Source organism: Telopea speciosissima, chromosome 5 (assembly GCF_018873765.1).
Source record: "Telopea speciosissima isolate NSW1024214 ecotype Mountain lineage chromosome 5, Tspe_v1, whole genome shotgun sequence".
Classification (NCBI taxonomy): Eukaryota; Viridiplantae; Streptophyta; class Magnoliopsida; order Proteales; family Proteaceae; genus Telopea; species Telopea speciosissima.
In genome coordinates this window covers 55,712,112-55,735,238 of record NC_057920.1, presented here as the reverse complement: position 1 = coordinate 55,735,238, position 23,127 = coordinate 55,712,112, and the positions used below count along the sequence as shown (strand labels likewise).

Here is a 23,127-nt window from a genome sequence, read left to right as displayed (position 1 = left end):
AAAATCAGAAAAAAACCAGAATGCGAATCAGTATACTGACGCACAGTATCAGTTACTAAACAAGGGCAGTGTAAGCAGTGAGGAGGGAGCCATTCGAATTTGACAGGCTGCTCAAAACAAAACCCATCGTCTTCCACAATGGTGATGGAGGAAGGTGGAGGGCGATCAGCAGGGACATTGATACAAAGCCGAGCAAAGGAAAGCCTGTCCATTTTCAGAGTGCGAGCATCAGAGTACAGGGGATGGCAGAAGACTGAACCTATTCTGCTGGGACAATCTTCAGTCCAATACTCCAACGGGAGGCCAGGGAGGGTAATCCACAAGGGAATGGAGCTGAAGTCGACCTTGTGGAGCTAGATAAAGGGATCCCACTGACGGAGCAAGATAGGTTTGGAGCCAACAACCCAAGGAGGACCTTCCAAGGCTCCGGGTCCATGGTTCAAAATCTCGCGATATTTCGGTATATTTCGGATATCTCGACACTGCCGAGACGAGATGACCATACGAAATGAAAAAAGTCCAAATTTCGGTATATTTCGTGAAATTTTGGTATATTTCGTGATATTTCGTTGAAATTTCGGTATATTTCGTAAATAAAGTGTATTTAACAATTTATACATCAAGGTCCGACCGTATACTGTCAATAAAGGGTGCAAACCCAAAACACAACTTTGAGTTTATTTTTTTTTGCAATATGAAGGTTTAAATGTGTTTATTCAACTTAAATAAGGGTGTACATGAAGTATCAGGCCTTAATATGGCCAAAAACCCACCGAGATGGAGTGCCGAAATATGATATTTTCGGCGAAATTTCGATATATTTCGGATATCTCGACCAGCCCGAGATAACGAGATATCGCGAGATTTCAAACTATGCTCAGGTCTTGGCATCCTCCGAAAAGAACTTGAAGATAAAAACACCGGTGTCGAGTAGGAAGATGTCAAGGGAGCCTTGAGCTTTCCATTGCTTAGAGAGGGAAGCCTTGACAGTTGAAGGAATAATTGGAACGGCTTGTCAATGAGACACAGCCAAGGATTATATTTATAATGATGGAAAGAAGGTACTAGAATAGGAACACTTACATAATTACCCTTAGGCATAAATAGAAAGAAGATAACTAACCCCATGGGTCGATCTTATAATATGGATCCACCCATGTTACATAGAAAACCCATTTGTCAACACTCCCCCTCAAGTTGGTGCATAGATGTTTGTCATGCCCAACTTGCACACAAGAGGAAGAAATGTTTTTCCACTTAAACCCTTAGTGAACACATCAGCCAACTGTTCCCCAGACTGAACATAAGGAAAACAAACAGTCCCATTATCCAAATTATCCTTGATAAAGTGACGATCAATTTCTATGTGCTTCGTCCTATCATGTTGTACTGGATTATAGGCAATACTTATTGCTGATTTACTATCACAATAGAGCCGCATAGGTAGAGTGATAGGAATATCTAAATCTTGCAACAAGGTTTTGAGCCATTAAAACTCACAAATTCCAAGAGCCATAGCTCTAAATTCAGCTTCTGCACTAAAGCGAGCCACCACTGTTTGCTTCTTACTGCGCCATTTAACTAGATTTCCACCAACAAATGTACAATAGCCAGAGGTGGATTTATGATCATGCGAACCAGCCTAGTCTGAGTCAGTGTACACCTCAACTCGAAGATGGCCCTGTGGAGACAATAAAACCCCTTTACCAGGGGCTGACTTCAAGTGCCTCAAAATTCGGAATACGGCTTCCAGGTGATGAGAGCATGGATCATGCATAAATTGACTAACCAACTCACAACATGGGCAATGTCAAGCCTAGTATGAGAAAGATAAATTAATCTGCCTACTAATCTCTGATATCTCCCCCTGTCAACTTGTTCACCATCAGTACTACAAAAAAGAACATTGGCCTCAATAGGAGTGTCTACAGGAGAGCTCCCCAGCATGCCTGTCTCTAAAAGAAGATCAAAGGTATATTTTCATTAAGATAAAAAGAGCTCTTTGGAAGAGTGAGCCACTTCAATCCCAAGAAAATAGCGAAGTGTACCCAAATCTTTGATGTCAAACTCTCTAGCCAAATAATTCTTCAACTTGAAAATCTTAGCAGTCATTTCCAGTTACGACGCTATCGTCCACATAAACAACGAGGAGAGTAAGAATGCTGCCCGTCTTCTTGATGAACAAAGTGTGATCAGCATTGCTTTGTTTATAGCCAAATGTCATCATTGCCTTCTGAAACCGACCAAACCATGCATGAGGTGACTATTTAAGACCATACAGAGCACGCTTGAGTTTACAGACCTTGCCTTGAGTTTCAGCAGATGAAAAACCAAGTGGTATATCCATGTAAACTTCCTCTTCCAATTTACCATGGAGAAGGCATTTTTAACATCGAGCTGCTATAGACTCCATCCAAGGTTTATTGCACAAGAAAGAATTACTCTGATGGTGTTCATCTTGGCAACATGAGCAAACATTTCCAAGTAGTTAATCCCATATGTTTGGGTAAAACTGTGAGCAACCAGTCTTGCTTTAAAGTGATCAACTGTACCATCAGCCTTCTGTTTGACCACAAATACCCATTTGCATCCAACAGTTTTTTTCTGTGGTGGAAGTGTGACAAGGTCCCATGTACCACTCTTTTTGAGAGCTTGCATTTCTTCGACCATAGCCCCTTTCCACCTAACATCTACAAATGGTTCCTGCCAAGCCTATGGTATGGAAACAGAGGATAAAGAGGAAACAAAAGCATAGAAAGCAGGGGACAAGGAACTATACGAAACCACCTGAGATATTGGATGTTTCGTACAAGTCCTTGTTCCGTTTCTAAGAGCAATGGGTAAGTTCAGAGATGGGTCAGAAATAATAGAAGATTCAGAAATACTGATGATAGGAGAAGGATCCAATGGATCAGAAATATTACCAGAGGGAATTTCATTCGGTCCTGGTTCAGAGGACAACTCTTGATTTGGTAAAGGTGCAGTAGTGGGCTGTTGGTGCCTTAGTTTTTTCCGATAAAAATGTTGCCTGAAATCATTTGGTTTCGGCTGAACCTGTTGCTCCCCCTGAACTAGATCTAAATCACCTTCTAAAGAAACATGAAACTCATCTGTGGGTTCATTGAAGATGGGAATAGAAATTGGCACATCTTCTAGAGTAGATGTAGACTCCCCCTGAAGAGGTGTCGTGGAGGGATAGAAAGCCACAGATTCATGAAACACAACATCCATAGAAACAAATGTGCGACGAGAAGCAGGATGATAACATTTATACCCCTTTCGAGTTGGGGGAATAGCCAATAAAAATGCAGCGGAGACCACGAGGATCAAGTTTTCCATGAGCATAGTGATTTCGAACAAACCACACACACCCAAATATTTTTGGAGGAATGATATAAGAGGATGAACCGTTCAAAAGATCCAGAGGTGATTGATAGTTTAGAATGTGAGAAGGCATCCTATTGATAAGATAGGCAGTGATCAAAACAGCCTCCTCCAATAAATGAGAAGGAACATGCATTTCAAACATGATGGAACAAGCTACCTCAAGAAGATGTCTATTTTTGTGTTCAGCCACTCCATTTTGGGGTGTCGTATCAATGCAACTAGTTTGGTGAACAATTCCTTGAGTAGCAAGAACCATTTGAAAGGCCCCATCAGTATATTCACGACCATTGTCACTCCGAAGAGTTTGAATGGTAGCTTGAAATTGGGTACGAACCATGCTACGGAAAACTTGAAAACAAGAAAAGACCTTACTTTTATGTCGCATTAAATACACCGAAGTAGTACATGTGTGGCAATCAATAAATGTGACAAATCACTGAAAACCAGAACATCAGAGTGTATCATGAAAAAAGGTTTGAAACATCTTTTATTTGAGCTAGAATAAACAGAACGAGTTCGTTTTGCAAAAACACAAGCCTCACATAATAAAGTTTGAGGATTACAATGCTGAAATAATTGGGGAAAAAACTTTAGCTAAGGTTCCTAATGGAGGATGTCCCAACCGGCGGTGCCAACGATGCAATTCAGATAAATGAGTGTCAGAAGAAGTAGCCTGATGAGCCAAGCCAGATGAGGCAACAACAACAGTCTTTGATGGAGAATCATCATCCAGCACATATAGTCCACCACGCACCTTACCAGTTCCAATAGTTCTCCCCGTCCCCAAGTCCTGAAAAATACAATGAGAGGGATAAAAAACAGCTTTGCAGTTAAGATCAGAGGTCAAGCTACTAATAGAAAGAAGATTAGAAGCTAAATTAGGAACATGCAAAACCGAAGACAAGGATAAGGAAGGAGAACAATGGATGGAACGCTTCCTAGATACAAAAGCGAGGGAACCATCAGCAATTTTAATTTTATCCTTGCCAGAAGAAGGAAGATAATGAAAAAACAAGTTGGATGTACCAGTCATATGATCAGTGGCTCCGGAATCGATTATCCAAGAATGGGATAATGCCGAAGCACAATGACTACTAAAGGAAATACTTGGTTTGGAAAAAACAAGATTGGATTTAGAAGAGGGAACCATAGTCGAAGATGATGCAGATGCAGATGCGAGGGACCCAAAATTGGTCATCATGCAACGAAATACAGCAAGTTCCTCTGCAGACATAGTGGTACTAGGAGATGAAGTAGGTGTTTCAGTTGTTTCAGTAAGATTGGCCTGTCCACTACCACGGCCACCACCACCACGACCATGACCGTGGCCAGCACCACGACCATCAGATGTATCAGATGGCCGACCATGCAATTTCCAGCAATAATCCATAGTATGGCGATCCTTTCCACAATGAATACATTTGAGAGGTTCCTTCTCAGAACGGGTACCAGTATTAGAAGAGCCACCCCCAAAAGTAAGTAAAGCTGATCTCTATGGCTGAGTAGGTGGTAACATAGTGGATCGACAGGAATCCTCCAAGTGTATCATAGCGTAGGCCTGCTCCAAAGTGGGAAAAGGAGAACGACTCAAAACCTGAGACCTAAGCTGGTCATATTCCACATTGAGTCCAGTCAAAAAGTGTATACTCTGAATTTATCCTCCCTTTTCTGAAATTTGGTAGCATCTGTTGGGCAGTCAGCCTGAAAATTATCATAGTAGTCTAGCTCTTGCCATAGAGTACGGAGTTCAAAGTAGTATTGGGACAAAGTAAGTTCTCCCTGTTTGGTTGCATGGATTTTGCTTTGAATATCAAAAACTTGTGCATCATTCCCTACTTGGGAATAGGTGTCTTTTGCAGCCTTCCAAGTTTTGGCGGCTGAGTCAAGCAGCAAATAGCCACGGTCAATGGCTGGAGTCATAGAACTGATAAGAAAAGACATAACAAGTGAGTTAGCTGAACTCCACTTACCTTGTAATGGACCAGCATCACTTGGCTTTACAGAAGTACCATATATATATCCCTTATAGCCCCGTGAATCAATGGAGAGAAAGCATGATGTCGACCATAGTAAATAATTTGTGCCATCGAGCTTCACTGGACTGGGTGGAAAATAACGATATTCATGATGATGCCCTTGTGTAACAGATGGGCCAGTAGATGCTGAGGATACATCTGAATCAGGCATGATGATAGTTGCAAAATATCGATCACAAAACATGCAGAAAAAAAAACCAAATCACAAAGTCGATTCTGCAGAAAATCTGCAGTTATCGTTTTCTGCAGAAAACGGATTCTCAGTTTTTGGAGAAGACCTGGAAAACTTGAAATAGGCTGGTGTTGTTTAACCCTCTGTGGTGTCGATCTTAAAGTGCAGAAAAGAGCCTGCGATGAAAGAAGATTGACGCCAAAAAAAATCTGGAATGCCGAGAACTTCAAATCTGGAAAAAACTGCAGATCGTGGCTGAGAAAAATAATCTGCAATGTCTTCAAAAAAATGATCTCGACATGTATGGAGATCAAAAAAAGGATAGAAAAAAAGGAGGTAAGATCCAGGGTAGGTACTAAATCATTATTTGATCACCTCAAAGTACCGCCCTCCATAAACAGATGGAGACTGGAGGGAAAAAGTCTCAATCTAGAGAAGGGGGGAAAAATCGAACTCAAGAAGGGAGATCGATTTTTGGGAATTGGGATTTATTCCTTAGGTATCGAGTTTGGCTCTGATACCATGAAGGAATAATTGGAACGGCTTGTCAATGAGACACAGCCAAGGATTATATTTATAATGATAGAAAGAAGGTTCCAGAATAGGAACAATTACATAATTACCCTTAGGCATAAATAGAAATAAGATAACTAACCCCATGGGTCGATCTTATAATATGGATCGACCCATGTTACATAGAAAACCCATTTGTCAACAACAGTGTTGAAGGAGGGTCTAGAGCCAAGGAAGTGACCTAGAAGGCAAGATTTCCATTTGGACATCACTGCTAGATCTTTGGACACCACTCTCACGACTGCTCTGGCAAAGCTCCAACCGTATCACCTGAAGATGCTCTGACTCCCTCAACGACTCCATCTGATCCGGCAGCTCCCTCTTTGTCTCTGTTGGGTCTGCCTTGTTCTACAGTTGAAGCAACCAGATCGATGAACCCTTCGGATCTGGCCCATATGACGTCTAACTTCTCCAGAACATCCAGCAGAGGTCGCGACAAAGTGCGCCACCGCTGCAGACGTCGCTGTCGTGTCCTTCCGACTTCTGGTTCTCCCCCTCACAGGGAAACTTCATTGGGGCTCGGGCTTGCTACTACGCTGCATTCCTGCGACACTGCTGATGCTCAGGTTCTGCCTGCAACCCATGCTGGTACCTCACTCCTTGGTCCCAATCAAGACGCTTCCACAGCTTTTGCGATCTCTGGTGCTCCCATTGGTCCTTCAGTGCCCCAGTGCCCCAGGCAATAGACACGACAGCCACTTTTGCTCTGAGCTCTCTGCAGAACAGATCGCGCAGAGATGGCTACCCCAAATTGGCACCTGATACCCTCGGCTGTTCCTCTTCTCATCTGAATGCATCGACGAATTGGACCCTATCATCTCTGGCTTCCTCTGTCACTGATCAGATCAGGGATCAGTCCCCTAGAAGCTCCTCTCTCGAAGGTTGTCTCGCTCCTTTGCGAAGTCGAACAAATGAACCTTTTCCCCTTTCTCAAACGTTAACACCCTTTTGTTGTTGCTTCCCCCCCCTACCTAACCCCCTGGCCCCACCACTTACCTTATTCCCAGGCCTCCCTCGTCTACTTTAAACCAACTCCCATCCTATTTCTCTTACAATCTCCCCATTCTATCCCCTCCAACCCATTTATACCCCAACACTATCCTAAACCACAACCCATCCACTCCCACTCCCCTAACCCAAACCACTTCTCCCCTAACCTGAACCATTTCCCAATCCACTTCCCCACATGCCACCTCCACCCCCTTTACCGACCCAGTTCCCTCCCTCAACCACCACGTGCCATCCTTTTCCCATTGCCCCTTGTCCGCTGAGTGCCCCCTCCCCCTCCCCCTTGGTTTCCCCTAGTGTTTGCGGCAACTCTCTTGCTGCTACTTTTATTGCCCGCCATCGCCCTACCTTTGCTTACTTCCGCAGGAGGTATAAGAGTGTCCCCCCTAGGACTTCGATGCCCTACACCCTTTAGCTTCCCATGTCTATTGGTTTCATCTGGAATGATAGGGGTCTTAATTCCTTGGCCAAGCATCATGACATTAGAGCCCTCATTAAGTCTTCTCACTCCTCCTTCTGTGCCCTCCTTAAACTCGAGTCCTGCAAGAGAATGCCTCTCGCATCGTGGCATCCATTGCTCCTTCTTGGCCTTCCTCTCCAATTACAACCATTCTCCTGATGGGCGCATTTGGATTCTCGGGGACCCATCCAAAATCAACATCTCCATTTCCTACTCTTCCCCCCAGCTTGTTCATATCCTTCTCTCTCTCCCTAATTCCCCCATTTCCTTTTACCTCTCGGTGGTCCATGCTTTTAACTGGGCTACTGACCACTCCTCCCTTTGGGATGATTTGACTTTTATTAAAGTCGGGACTAGGTCCCTTCCTTGGGGGGTGGGGGGAGATTTCAATGTAATCAAATTTCAATCTGAGAAAATTGGAGGTCACCCCCCTGATACCCATTCGGTTAAAGCCTTCAATGATTGTATTGAGGATATTGGTATTGAGGATCTTAAATGGTCAGGATCCCCCTTCACTTGGCACAATCGAAGAGGGGGCAATGACCGGATTGCTTGCAAGCTGGATCGCTTCCTTATCAATGAAGCCTGGCTCTCCACCTTCCCTCACTCCCATGCTAACTTCCTCCTGCAAGGCATGTTTGACCACAGCCCTGGCCATCTCCTTATTAAAGATTATTCCTCCTTCGGCCCCAAGCCTTTTAAGTTCTTTGACATGTGGACCTCCCATCCTTTATACCTCCCTACCATTCTTAAATCTTGGAGCTCTCTCGCTCACTGCCCCTCCCATCCTCTCATTGCATTCACCAAAAAGCTCAGTCTCACCAAATCTGCCCTCAAAACCTGGAACTCTGCCCCTTTGGCAATATCCCCTCCCGGTTATCCACTTGTCGAGCCAACCTTACCTCTGTGCAATCTCGTCTTCAATTAGATCCTCTCAATCACTTGCTGGTTGAAGAAGAGAAAAGTTCTCTGAAGAGCTCTCTTCCCTCGCCACGCTGGAAGAAAGTTTTCTTTGCCAGAAATCTCGTATTCAATGGCTGGAGCTTGGTAACTCAAACACAACCTTTCATCGTTCTCTGAAAGCCAAGGTGAGCTCCAATTCCATCACCTTACTCATTGCTCGGGATGGATCTCCTCTTTCCTCCGTCCTCGATATTAAGTCCGAGGCTGTCTTCTTTTTCTCCTCCCTTTTTAATCCTCCCCTCCCCCCTTCCTCCCCCCTCCCTCCTGGCTTGATAAACAAATTTGTCCCCCCCCCCTCTAGCTAGCTCACTCCTAGCCATTCCTTCTAATGAGGAGATTACAAAGGCTATTTTGTCCCATAAATCCAATAGCCCTGGCCCGGATGGATTCAGCATGAGATTTTTTTTGAGTTGCTAGGACCATATTAAAGGAGACCTCATCAAAGCTGTCCGCAACTTCTTCTTTAACCCCAGCCAGCTTGCCTAGGTCCATCAGACTTTCCTTTGCCTTGTCCCTAAAAAAGATGGAGCCTCTTCTCTGTCTAATTTCAAACCTATTTCTCTTTGCAATCTCCTTTACAAGTTCATTGCCAAAATCCTGGCAAAAAGAATCCAGCTTGTCATCCCTTCCTTGATCAACCCCGATCAATCTGCCTTCATCTCTGGCAGAAGCATAGCGGATAACATCATCCTCTGCTCTGAAATTGTTCGGGGTTTCGACCAAAAATCCCATTCTCCTGCTGCCCTTATGAAGATTGACCTTCACAAAGCTTTTGATTCCCTAAGATGGGATTTCATCTGCGATGTGCTCGCCCAGATGAGCTTTCCCCCTACTTTCATCCGATGGATTCTGGCTTGTATCTCGTCTCCCTCCTTCTCTGTTATCGTCAACGGTTCCCCCGCCGGCTTTTTCCACACTAAAGTTGGGATTCGCCAAGGTTGCCGTCTCTCCCCTTTCCTTTTCTCTCTGTCCTTGGAAGTCCTTTCGAGGAGTATCCAAGCCAAAACAGACCTTCAACTTATCTCCCCCATTCCCAAGTGCAAGAAGCTAAACCTCACCCACCTGGCCTTTGCGGATGATCTTATGATCTTCTCCAAAGCATCCCCCTCCTCCATCTCTGCCAGCATGTCTTCCCTCCACCTCTTTGAGAGTCTCTCTGGCCTCTGTATTAACCTCCTTAAATCCAAACTCTTCCTCTCTGGCGTCTCGGATGTCGACAAAGACACCCTCCACTGCCTTACAGGCTTTTCCCTGATCTCCCTCCCAATGAAATACCTGGGCCTTCCCCTTATCCCCGCTCGGCTCTCCTATCATCATTGCACCCCCATGCTTGACAATATCTGCAAGCGTCTTCAACTTTGGAAAGGCTGACTTCTTTCCTATGCGGGTAGGCTCGAATGCACTAGATCGGTTCTCCAATCTTCTTTCATTTACTAGTGTGGCATCTTTGGCCTACCAAAAGCCACCATTAAAGCTATGGAAACCCTCTTTTATGCTTTCCTCTGGAAAGGGAAGAAAACCTCTAAATTCCTCCATCCAATCAGCTGGAAATCCATCTGCTTTCCCAAATCTCTTCTAAGCATGACTCCATTTGGGTTCATTGGGTCTACTCCCATCTCCTCAAAAATGACTAGATTTGGACGGTCTCCATCCCTTTGGATTCCTCCTGGGTCTGGCACAAGATCCTCTTCCTTCGCCCCATGGCGCTTAGAGCCACCTCCTCTTCTATTGCTGATGGGTCCTCCACCTTCCTCTGGCTTGACCCTTGACACCCCATTGGAGTCCTCTACAACTTCTTTGGAGCTAGAGCAATCTACTCCTCCGGAATCCCCAAGTCAGCCCCCCTGTCCTCCATCATCTCCCATGGATCTTGGACCCCCCATCCCCTTTTCCCCTCACTCTCTCCCAGATCTGGAATTTCCTTCCACCTTCCCCCTTGGCTCATGCGGACAAGGATATTCGGCTCCCCTCCACAAACGGCCTTTTTAGCTTTAGATCAGCCTGGAACCTGGTTAGGACCCAAGCCCCCTCAGTCCTTTGGCACAAAAGCTAGTCATGTTCAAAGGTCACATCCCTCGTCAAAGCTTCCTGGCCTGGAGAACCCTTAACCTTTGCCTTCCAACCCAAGCCTTCCTCCTTCACCGAAAAATCCCTGTCCCCCCTACTTATATCTTATGTTGGAACGGTTCCGAAGATATTGACCACCTCTTATTTGATTGCCCTTTTACCTCTACCATCTGGAAAAGAGCCCTTTCGTTTATTTGGCCTCACAGTAGGAGACCCCTCCCTTTTGCTAGAGGGTGGCTTTGGATGGTCATGACTTACTCTGGCTGCTTTATCTGCAACACTATTGGCAAGCTTATGTTTGGTGCGGCTCTATATCACATTTGGATGGAGAGGAACCTTCGGAGATGGACCTCCAACTCTCGTTCCTTTGACTTGATTTGGAAAGCCATCTTTTTGGATGTTTCCTCTAAGCTTAGTTTTTTGCCTCATAAGACCTTTTTGGATTCCCCAAGGAACAGGCGTATTGTTGTATCCTGGGGTTTAGATAGTGCTCTTTTAAGACCCCGTTAATTGAGTTTGTCTCTTTCCCCTCCCCTCCCCTTCTTTCTATCCTTTGTATATCCCCCCCTCTCTTTCCCCCTCGCCCCCCTCGGTCTTTGTTAATACAATTTTTATTCACCAAAAAAAAAAAAAAGAAACAAGGGCAGAATTGGAATAATGAAATAACTTCATGTCAGCAGGTCTGATCTAGGTCAAAATCTGGTTCAAGGCTTTCTTTAGGTTTAAGAACTCCTTAAATTTTGAGGATGATCCAATTGCCAGACTCCCTCAGCTGAAATTCGTTTCAAAAAAGTCTTGCATACGAATTCCAGATCAGACTAGGAATTGCAGAAAATTCGTCAGCACTTGATTAATGGAGAAGAAGATAGAGGAAGATGAATAATAGCAAGAGAAAACACCCGGGCTTCACACCGCAGGGTGGTTGGAAGGATCAAACACCAACCAGCCTTGATCAAATATAAGGGAAGAGCATACCACGATAAGCAGCAAAGACAACTTTTCACTAATCAAAATCCGTGTACAATGTTGGACCCCCTTACAAACCTATATAGAAAACCCAAAAACATACTCTAAAACTAAAAAGGAAAGGCGTAATCCAAACCTTAACTAATAAGGTAACCTAAACTGACTAGGGAACTGAAATAATAAAGGAAACTGACTCAAAACAAGACTGGACTTGTAGTATCCTAATCTACCTATCTAAAACACTTAATAACAATTAAAATAAAGAAATAAAGACAGTTAATTCAGAAATATTGTATGCTTAGTCTCTACCCATATTATAGTCCCTTTAAAGTTGCCCATTACAATCAAACACATGGGATCAAAGGCCCAATATATACATAACCCAACCCAAAGCTTATTTCTAAAAAACTAAGCCCATTTAGGTGATTTAACTGCATCAGGTCATATCAGGGTCAATAACAGTCGAACACTCCTCTTAGGCATTGATTAATATCCCAAAATATTACTTATTCTGATCGCTAGATGGTGCAAATCAGACAAGTCAAAAACAAGATAAAAAGGTAGAAAAATAGAGCAGCTGCAAGTTCAGATTAAAGTAGATTTGATCATATATCACTTGTAGAGTATAGCAAATTAAAATAGATATGATGGTATATTCCAGCCACAGGAGCAGATTAATAGCAATAGTAAAAAAATAAGTCAGATTAAATCAGGGGAACTGAACAAACAAGGTAGAACTTCATGCGCAAGAATTTTTCAATGATCCCATTAACTTAGCAGCAACAGATCATGTACCAGCACCAGCAGATGAAAAAAAAGTATGCAAGATTACTTAGTTAAGAGTTGAATTTACAACTTCTATCCCTCCACCTCTATTCATGGAAAAGATTTAAAAGGGTAGATAAAAAATAGTGAAGTGAACACCTTCACTCTTCATAGTGACGGTTAGAAAGACCATTTACATAAAATAAAAATTACAAATATGTCCATTACAATTCTGTTTAGTTTATTACAATTAAGGACACACACACACACATATATATTTATATATAATTCTATACCCATACAGACTATTATCTTAACAGAAATTAGGAGATATGAGAAGATAATATCGGAAAACTGAGAGAGAGGGAGATAATTAGGATAATTTAATATTTAAAGTGAAATGATATAACTGTCCTATTTCCCCATGTGCAAATTTGAGTAACTTAAAGATTTAGTGCAATAACAAAGAAATTGTGTTGAAGACCTATTTATTTTTCCAAAACGGATCCAAATTTTTTTGCGACGAAATGTTTTCCCCTTTTTCGAAACAAGAAACAGTTCTTTGAAACATCATCAAATGGTGCCAAAGATTGCATTTGAAAAGTTTAATTTCTATAATTAGTAAGATCTCAATTTAAGAGGGCGGGCCTTGGTGCAACGGTAAGGTTGCTCCATTGTTACCAAGTGGTCACAGTTCTAGTCTGAAAACAGTCTCTCTGCGAAAGCACGGTAAGGCTGTGTACATTATGACCCTCCCCAGACCCCGCAGTAACAGGAGCCTCATGCACTGGGCACGCCCTTTTTTTTTTGGTAAGATCTCAAGTCAGTTCACAGGCACCTAAGTTTATTTCTTGTACTAGCACAAAGCAGAAGCAAAGCTAATTTCTTGATAGACATTGGCAGCCTATCTGACAGGCTGTTAACAATTTGCACGAGCTTTTGTTAGCTAACCAATTAAATCTCTTCCATGCAGAAAATTGTGATGCAAACAATCAAATTCTCAACCAGCCAACCAAATTCTGGGAAGTCCATGAGTAGGGCTTCACCCTTGTGAAAGAAGATTTAGATGGTCCACAAGATGATCAAGACCATTGGTTTCACATATTTTACAGTGGATAACCTCTACTATGGTCTAAATAAAAAATAACACTCAAAATAACTCCATCACCACTTGTAACATGACTATGCATGAATCATGATATAGTGTCACATAATTGTCAAGGCATCGCCTAGGTGACAAGGCAATTTAGAAGGACCAAGGTGTGAGCTGTTGCCTCATTGTATGCACGAAAGGCACCTGCCTTGCACCTCGGTGTCACATAGGCATCAATTTGGATGCCTAAGAGCCTGCCTTTGTATGAGTCAGCTTTTTTATATATATATATATATATATATATATATGAAATTGATTCTTTTCTTTACTCACATATTTGCTTGTGTACAGAGTTCTCATACATTGGAATACATGAACTCTTGCTTATGCATGTGGAAAAACAAAAAGAAAGAAGAGCGAAAAAGAAGAGAAGAGAACATGGCTCTTGGAATACATGAACTCTTGTGGCCATGTCTTTCCTCACCACCTCTCCAAAGGTCATTTCAGGTCTGCCCCTGGCTCTTTTAGTTCCTTCCATCTGAATCAAATCACTCCTCCGTACTGGAGCATCCAAAGGCCTCCATTGAACATGGCCATGCCACCTCAAACAACTTTCTCATAGCTTATCATGTATCGGAGCTACTCCCAAATCAGCCCCAATATGATCATTCCTTATATTATCCTTCCTAGTTTTGCCACTCATCCATCTCAACATCCTCATCTCTGCTACACTGAGTTTATCTATGTCTTTCTTAACTGCCTAACATTTCGCACCATACATCATAACCGGTTGTAAGAGTGTCCTATAAATAAATAAATAAATATATACATATATATATATACACATATACATATATTAAATCCTATACTTCGTTTATTGTATGTCAGTTTTCTCATATTAGGTCATTACTAGCATAATTCTATCTTCAGCATTATTACATATACATTAAATTTTTTATATTGCATTAAAGCATAATAGAGCTCATTATTGCATGAATAATGCATAGAATGCACACCTAGGGCAACTAGGTGACCCTTAGGTCGCCTCCTCTCAATGTAGGGATTCTTTCCCATGCCCTCTCACATAACTAACACTCTCTCTCCTCTTGACATTTTCTCTCCTCCCTGACCTTGTAGTCCCCCCCCCCCTCTATTGACGAAACCGATTCCCACGTGCTAATTTGTGTGGAGGTGGGAGATTCCTATTCCCCCTCCCCCCCCCCAACACTGGCAGTGTGGGGAACCCCTCCCCCCCCCCCCCCAAAAAAAAAAAAATTTAGGTCTTGAAGAAATGAATCAAAATGACTAACAAATGAATGTCCATAATAGATTGGCAATTAATTGTCTCAGAAGTTTCATTAATTGGAGCCATATATATTTTTTAAAAAAACCTGGTGCTGATACATATCCACACTTCACAGGTATCTTTAGTTTTAACATTAAAAATTTGTGAGATATCAAAGTGATTGACACCAAAAGAAAAGAAAATAACTCTGTTGCCGTTTCTATGTCCTTCATTATGTGTCTACCTACCCTACAGAATTCAAAGGGGGTTGTGAAAGTTCACTTGAGGTCAAAATCAAATCCTGGACTACTACCCTAAAAAAAATTTCAAGTAGAAATAAAATATTAAATTCAAATTACAAAGTGCACAAGGTAATATATAGCAAGCACAATCTAACCTGTGAACCAAATATGAAAAAAGCAGCGCATAAATATACGAGTACTTGAGAAGTCATAACCAGTATGGTACCTCAATTTTGCTTTCAGGAAAAATATTAAGCCTTCGCAGCCTTCGAGGATAATTCATTTCAGCTTCATGCTTTTGTCTACCACAAGTGACCCCAGAAAGTACAGAAGGAGGAGCTGGTTGCTCAGGGCAGCTAATAGGACCCAAATCATACGACTTCCCAGCAACTAGCTGAGCTTCAAATGAAAGGTGAGGCCTGGGAACTAAAACAAGAAAAGGAAAGAAGCATCAAAAAATGAGAAAATAATGGAACTACACCAATACAACACACCCTCTATTTATTTATTTTTATTTATTTTGGGGGGGGGGGGGGGGGGGGGGGTGAACACTAATTAGTAATAGCATTAAAGGTATGAAACTATAAACTGAGAAATAAGAGGTACATTCGCATAAGAATGGTCACAAAAAAATAAACTTCCAAAACTAGAATTCTCTGAAATAAGTCAGGTTTTATATGTGCGAGTAGGTGTGTGGACTATGGAGTGTAATTTCCCGGTGTGGGGGGGGGGGGGAGCTTCTAAGATTGGTAACCAAGAAACAACTAATTCAATATCCTGAGTCAATAATTCCATTGGGAATAAAATTAGAGAAACGTTTCCAAAAGATTCGAGAGGGGTGCATGAGGTAGAGATATGCTCCAAGTGTCTGAATGGCAACTAACAGTAGAATTTACTGACAAATTTCACGAGGTAGCCACAAAACAACAAATTAGTTATGGGTCAGAGTATAAGTCAAACAAGAAAAGGCATAAGCTTTTTTTGCTGCTCATGCTGTAGCAACAAGCATAGGAGGCATAACCACCACAGCATAAGCATTTGGGAGTTGCTTTAGTTGTAGATGGCTTTATTGCTGCTTTAGTTGTAGGATGTGTGGGTGTCATTGGGAGGAGATAGATCCAAGAGCTGGGTCCCTTCTATCTCTTGGATCCATGTTTGTAATATTTTCTTATTCTCTTTCAATCAATCCTTTCAATGAATTTTTATTTGCTGTTGCCTACCCGGAAAAAAAATGAAAGAAAGACACAGCACAAGCATTGAAAGCACCTAACTGAAATAAGAATGTTGTGATACAAGAATAAAAAGGAAGTCCCAAAAGGTAACAAGATTTGGGAAAGTTTTTTTTTTTTTTTGGATGAATAAAAATTTAATTACGAAGAAAAAAGAAGGAATATACAAGCCCAAGGGCAAACAAAGCCGAAGCTAGGAACTAGCTAGGGCGCAAAATGGATAGAGGGAGAACCCAAGATACAACACTGAGCCTGTTCCTTGGGGAATCCTTCACATCCGAAGGGAGGAGGGATCTAATCTTAGATGAAACATCAAAGAAGATGGCCTTCCAAATCGTGTCGAAAGAGCGGGAGTTGGGCGTCCATCTTCTAAGGTTACTTTCCATCCAAATGTGGGAGATAGTGGCACAAAAGGCAATCATGCCAACCGAATCCCAAATAGACTTCCCTCCGAACGTCATGTCAATCCAAATCCATTCCCTGCTGAGAGGAAGGGGGGTGCGCCGACCGGGCCAACAGTGGTGAAGAACACGGGTCCAGATGGAGGAGGCAAAGGGGTAAGTGAAAAACAGGTGATCTGCATCTTCAGCCCCATTCCAACAGAGGCAGCAGCTGGGAGGGACCTGAATATGCCGATAAATGAGGAAGGCTTGAGTAGGGAAGCAATTTGCAAGGGCGCGCCAAGCGGTGAGGCTATGGCGGGGGATGTGGCCTCTAAACCAAACGACTCTGTACCAAGGACAGGGGGTCCCTCTATGTCTAACCAAGTCCCAAGCGGAGTGAGAGCTGAATCTGCCGGAGGGGGAGGGGAGCCACAAGGTGGTGTCACCTCTACCTTGATGTCCAGGGGGGATGGGGGGGAGGGAGCTCCAAAAGTCGGCGACGGGGGGAGGGGAGAGGGGGGGGGGGACCAAGAGCCACTGGTGATGATAGAGGCAACAGGGGTTGATCTGTCCACTCCGGAGGAGTAGCTATTGCGGGGGCTCACAATGGAGGAGAGGACACCAGAAGGGTGCCAATTGTCCAACCAAAGTAAGGTGGTCGAACCATCATCAATCCTACAAGAAATGGCGTCCCTAGCTAAATGCCTCACCTGGAGAATTCTGCGCCAAACCCAGGAGGAGTCAGCCCCTGGGCTAACAGACCAAATGAAATCTCTTTGGAGGGGCCTAGCATACACCCAAGAAGTCCAGATGCTGGTTTTGTTGGTGAGGAGCCTCCAAATAAGCTTGATGGAACCAGCAATGTTGACATCTTTAATTCTCCTGAGCCCGAGGCCTCCTTCAGTTTTGGGGACACAAAGGGAAGCCTAGCTCATGGGATGAAGGAACCTGGCTGAGTCCACAACTTTCCAGAGGAAAGCACACATAATAGATTCAGCCGCCTTGATGGTAGCCTTTGGAAGGCCAAAAACACTACTCCAATAGATGTAGCAAGACTGGAGCACCGATCTAATGAGCTCAAGGCGACCTGCACATAGGATAAGAGCTTGGCTTTCCAAAGCTGCAGCCTCTTGCGAAGGAGATCCAACATGGGGGAGCAGTGGTGGGCTGAAAGTCTAGCAGGGATGAGGGGAAGGCCAAGGCAGCGGACTGGTAAGGTGCCAATGGTAAAGCCCGTGAGGGAGGAGCATAGTTCGAGAACTCGCGAGATCTCGCCGAGTTTCTCGGTTTTTCAAAATCCCGAGACGATACTGCCTATGAGTCTCAAAATGTCAATATCTCGCTGAGATCTCAGTTTGACATAGGAAAATGCCCATAGAGGTCCTTTATATGAATGCCAGATCTCGAGATCTTGCTGGAAATTCTTGGTATACAAACACCTATCTATGCCAGGAACCAAGACAGACACTTATTTATGCCTAATATCATTTAAGTAAATGTTTTCGTATTTGTATTTCTTTTACTTAAGATATTATTCATAAATAAGAAAATACCCCCTATTTGAATCCAATAAAAATAGTTAAAAAATCAAATTCCAAAAGGAAAAAAAGTCAACCTTCCAGTTCAAAAACAAAAACTGAATTTTCGGCGGTAGGTACAATTTTCAACTTTCTAATGCTAGGGTTTTTCTCAAATCTAAAAATTCCATGTCTTAATATGGTAAAACATTGCAAAAAACCAAAAGTGCGGTAAAATATTCATTTGTTTTGATGTCCAAAAATATATTTTCATTCAGAGCGATTTTGATAGCATTTGCACACACCGAATTAAGTTTGACCGGTACATAACTACTTCAATATAAATCAGATTTAAGCAATCTTGGACTTGTTGGAAAGCTTAAATCTGATTTATATTGAAGGAGTTATGTACCGGTCAAACTTAATTCGGTGTGTGCAAATGCTATCAAAATCGCTCTGAATGAAAATATATTTTTGGACATCAAAACAAATGAATATTTTACCGCACTTTTGGTTTTTAGCAATGTTTTACCATATTAAGTGTTGAGATGTGTTACCCGATATTATAAGGGTAGTTTGGGTTTTTTATTTATGTTTTATTTATGTACTTTTAAACAAGGGTAGGATTGTAATTTGGGTTGTGACACTGTTCACGTGAACAGTGTCGTGAACAGTGTCGTGAATAGTGCCATGAACAGTGTTTCTCTTTGTAATCTCTTTTATTATTATTATTATAAATAGAGAGTTTGACTGATCTCATTGATCATTCAAGCCATTCACGAAATTCCTGTTTTGTTAACATGGTATCAAAGCCAAATACACTCTGATCTAGGTTTTCAAAACCTACCTCCCTCCCTTCCATTTTTTTCTCCTTCCCTCCATCGAGCTTCTTCCCTTCTTCTTTCTTCCTTTCTTTTGGTTCTTCTTCTCCCATTAGGGCAGCACTACTGAGGTGATCGTAATGATCTAGCTGCTGCCCCAATATACCTCCTTTTTTATGCCTCTTTTTTTGGATCGAGTGGAGCTGAAGCACTGTCTGCGATTTGAAGATTCCTATTTTTTTTGGAGATCAGGCCTCTACATCTGTTTCGGCTGCATCTTCTATTGTGGGATCTTTATTTGATATTGTTCTCAGCCCCTATTCACTTCATCAGATTGGTTGAAGACCCCAGCCCCTTATCGATCTCTCTTCTCAGGGTTTTTTTCAAAACCTTGACATTAATCAATCTTGGGGTTGGGCTGCTGGTTCCTACTGCATCTGATTGGCACCCTTGCTGCCTTCATTCAACATCATTCCCAGCCTACATATCTGAGATTTTTTGCTCCAATACAGCCCTTTTCTATTGGGGGTCGATTCCAGAATTTTTTTGGATATTTTTTGGCTGTTTGCTGCTTCATTGAAGATTGGTTACCTGCTGCAATGACTGGTTCAGATTCTTCTTCGGCCTCTTCTGGCATTGATGGCCAGCCCCAGACTGATTTTCTTCCCCTTTGAAGATGTGTCTGCTATTCTTCCAGATTCTATTCAGGGGGAGCCCTCTGTAACTTCAGCTCCTATAGTGGCTCCTATTCAGGGGGAGCGTAGACCAGTCAGTCAAATCCCTGTTGATAAGGTATATACCCGGGAGCGCACAGGACAAGTTGAGACTACCACCACCACCATACCACCTCCACAATCGTCTGCACTTGATCCAGATCCAGACCCTACTACATCATCTGGTAAGGATCCTTCCCTTGACTTACCTATCGCTGTTCGTAAAGGCGTTAGGTCATGCACCCAACACCCCATCTCCAATGTTGTTTCCTATGATGCTTTATCTCCTTCCTATCGTGCATTTGTTTCTTCTCTTTCCTCTGTTTCTATTCCTCAGAAATGGCAAGAGGCGATTGCAGATCCAAAGTGGAAAGCAGCCATGATGGAAGAAATGACGGCCTTACTTAAAAATGAGACATGGGAGCTAGTTGTTCTTCCTTCAGGTAAGAAACCAGTCGGGTGCAAATGGGTATTTGTTGTCAAGCAGAAGCCAGATGGAACAGTGGATAGATATAAAGCCAGGCTTGTGGCCAGAGGCTTTACTCAGACTTATGGGATCGACTACCAGGAGACATTTGTCCACTGTTGCAAAGTTGAACAACTGTCCGGTTCTTCTTGTCTTGTCTTGTCAACTTTGGTGGGACCTCGGCGATTGGATGTAAAAAATGCATTTCTTCATGGGGAGTTGGAAGAGGAGGTTTATATGGATGTTCCTCCGGGTTTTTCCTCTGACAAGACCCATGGGAAAGTTTGTAGGCTCAAAAGGGCACTCTATGGGTTGAAGCAATCTCCACGGGCATGGTTTGGTAGGTTTCATAAAGCCATGGTCTCCTGCGGATACAAACAAAGTCATGCTGATCACACTTTGTTCATCAAGCGAAAGGGAGAAAAGGTCACTCTTCTCATAGTTTATGTTGATGACATGGTTGTGGTGTAATGATACGATGAAGTTTCTCACTGAAGGCTTTCTTGGGGCGGAATTTGACATAAAAGATCTAGGACAGCTAAGATATTTTCTTGGGATTGAAGTTGCCCGTTCTCCAAAAGGCATCTTTCTCTCCCAGGAGAAAGTATGTTCTAGATTTACTATCGTAGACTGGTTTGCTTGGTTGTCATCCTTGTGACACTCCTTGGAAGCTACTACCCGTCTCGCAAGAGAAGGATGGTGAACTGTTGATAAGGGCAGATATCAACGATTGGTGGGCAAGCTAATTTATCTCTCCCACACGGACGGATATTGCCATTCTTGTGAGTCTTGTGAGCGATTCATGCATGATCCTTATTCCACTCACATGGCTGTTGTTCTTCGTATTCTCCATTACTTGAAGTCGCTCCGGAAAGGGGATCCTTTTGTCTCCTCATGACCATCTTCGCATTGAGGCTTACACAGATGCGATCTTGGGGGTGGTAACCCGACAGAAATCTACCTCCGGTTATTGTACTTTTGTTGGAGGAAATCTAGTCACATGGCGGAGTAAAAAGCAAAATGTTGTGGCAAGATCTAGTCTGAAGCTGAATTCCGTGCTATGGCCCGGGGCATATGTGAGTTATGTGGCTTGAGTTTACTCCTTGATATTCATGGTTCTGTTCATCTTCCAATGATGTTGTCTTGTGACAACAAAGCGGCAATTAGCATTGCTCACAATCCAGTGCAGCATGACCGTACCAAACATGTGGAGATTGGCGACACTTCATCAAGGAGAAGTTAGAGAGTGAGCAGATTTGTATTCCTTTTGTGAAGTCCGGAGATCAACCGGTGATGTCTTCACCAAAGGGTTGAGTGGGAAGTTGTTTTATCCTAGTCTAGTCAAGTTGGGCATGTGTGATATCTATGCCCCAACTTGAGGGGGAGTGTTGAGATGTGTTACCCGATATTATAAGGGTAGTTTGGGTTTTTTATTTATGCTTTATTTATGTACTTTTGAACAAGGGTAGGATTGTAATTTGGGCTGTGACACTGTTCACGTGAACAGTGTCGTGAACAGTATCGTGAATAGTACCATGAACAGTGTTTCTCTTTGTAATCTCTTTTATTATTATTATTATAAATAGAGAGTTTGACTAATCTCATTGATCATTCAAGCCATTCACGAAATTCCTATTTTGTTAACATTAAGACTTATGGAATTTTTAGATTTGAGAAAAACCCTAGCATTAGAAAGTTGAAAATTGTACCTACCGCCGAAAATCCCGTTTTTGTTTTTGAACTGGAAGGTTGACTTTTTTTCCTTTTGGAATTTTATTTTTTAACTATTTTTATTGGATTCAAATAGGGGGTATTTGCTTATTTATGAATAATATCTTAAGCAAATACAAATACAAAAGCATTTACTTAAATGATATTAGGCATAAATAAGTGTGTTTGTCCTGTGCCAGTCCTGGTTTCTAGCATAAGTGTCTGTCCTGCTTTCCCACTAACTGAAACTCCTATTTGGACTTTGTTTTTGCAAAATCTGATAGTGTCATTATGTTTAAATGGCCTAAAATGGGCTGAATACCAAGTTCCAGACCCAAACTAGGTCTAAAACCAACCGAGATGAGGCTTTGAGTCGAGAAAAAAAAAAGTGCACTAACCCGACGAGATCTCGACTCGACTCGGTTTTTCAAGGGTTTGAGTTGGCACCGAGACCCGAGTTTTCGAACCTTGGGGAGGAGAGAGAGGCTTTGATGGTATCAGGGACTCCGACAAGGAAGATTTAGGACTTTAGCAGGTTGATGCGGAGCCCAGAAAGGCCCTGAAAAAGGTAGAGGGAGGACATGATGGACTCAATGGCGAGTGGGTCAGCCTTGGAGAAGATCATGAGATCATCAGCGTAGGCAAGGTGAGTCAGGTTGGTAGGCTTACATTAAGGGATGGGGGAGATGAGATGAAGGTCGGTTTTGGACTGGATTCTGCGGGAGAGAACCTCTAGGTAAAGGCAAAAGAGAAAAGGAGAGAGGGGACAGCCTTGGCGAATACCAACAGAGGAGGGGAAAAAACCAACAGGGCTGCCATTCAGGAGAACAGAGAAGCGGGGGGTGGAGATGCAGGAGTGGATCCAGTTAACAAAGATGGAAGGGAAGGACATCTTGAGGAGGACTTGGGAGATGAAGTCCCCACGGATGGAGTCAAACGCCTTATGGATGTTGATTTTCAAAAGGGCAGACGAAGAGTGGGATTTGCGATCAAACCCTCGGATAATTTCCTGGCAAAGGATGATATTATCCGAGATGCTTCGCCCAGCGATGAAGGCAGATTGGTTGGAACTGACAAAGGAGTCAATGACAAGGCTGAGCCGGTTGGCAAGAATTTTAGCAATGAACTTATAAAGAAGATTACAGAGGGAGATGGGTCTGAAGTCATACATGGACGAAGCTCCAGGGGACTTGGGGATGAGGCAGAGAAAGGTATGGTTGATGCTTTAGATCTGATGAGGGTTAAAGAAGAAGCTCTTAATGGCACTGATT

At 42.9% G+C, this 23,127-nt stretch overlaps 1 protein-coding gene across 1 annotated transcript in view; it reads right to left on the bottom strand.

Annotated features, from left to right (window-relative positions):
• The window catches only part of LOC122661624 (nuclear cap-binding protein subunit 1), a 113,918-nt gene that overhangs the window by 39,963 nt on the left and 50,828 nt on the right, over positions 1 to 23,127 (bottom strand). Inside the window, exon 10 of the mRNA XM_043857083.1 lies at positions 15,244 to 15,443. Coding sequence (XP_043713018.1) covers positions 15,244 to 15,443 — 200 coding nt within the window. The remainder of the gene's footprint in view (positions 1 to 15,243; positions 15,444 to 23,127) is intronic.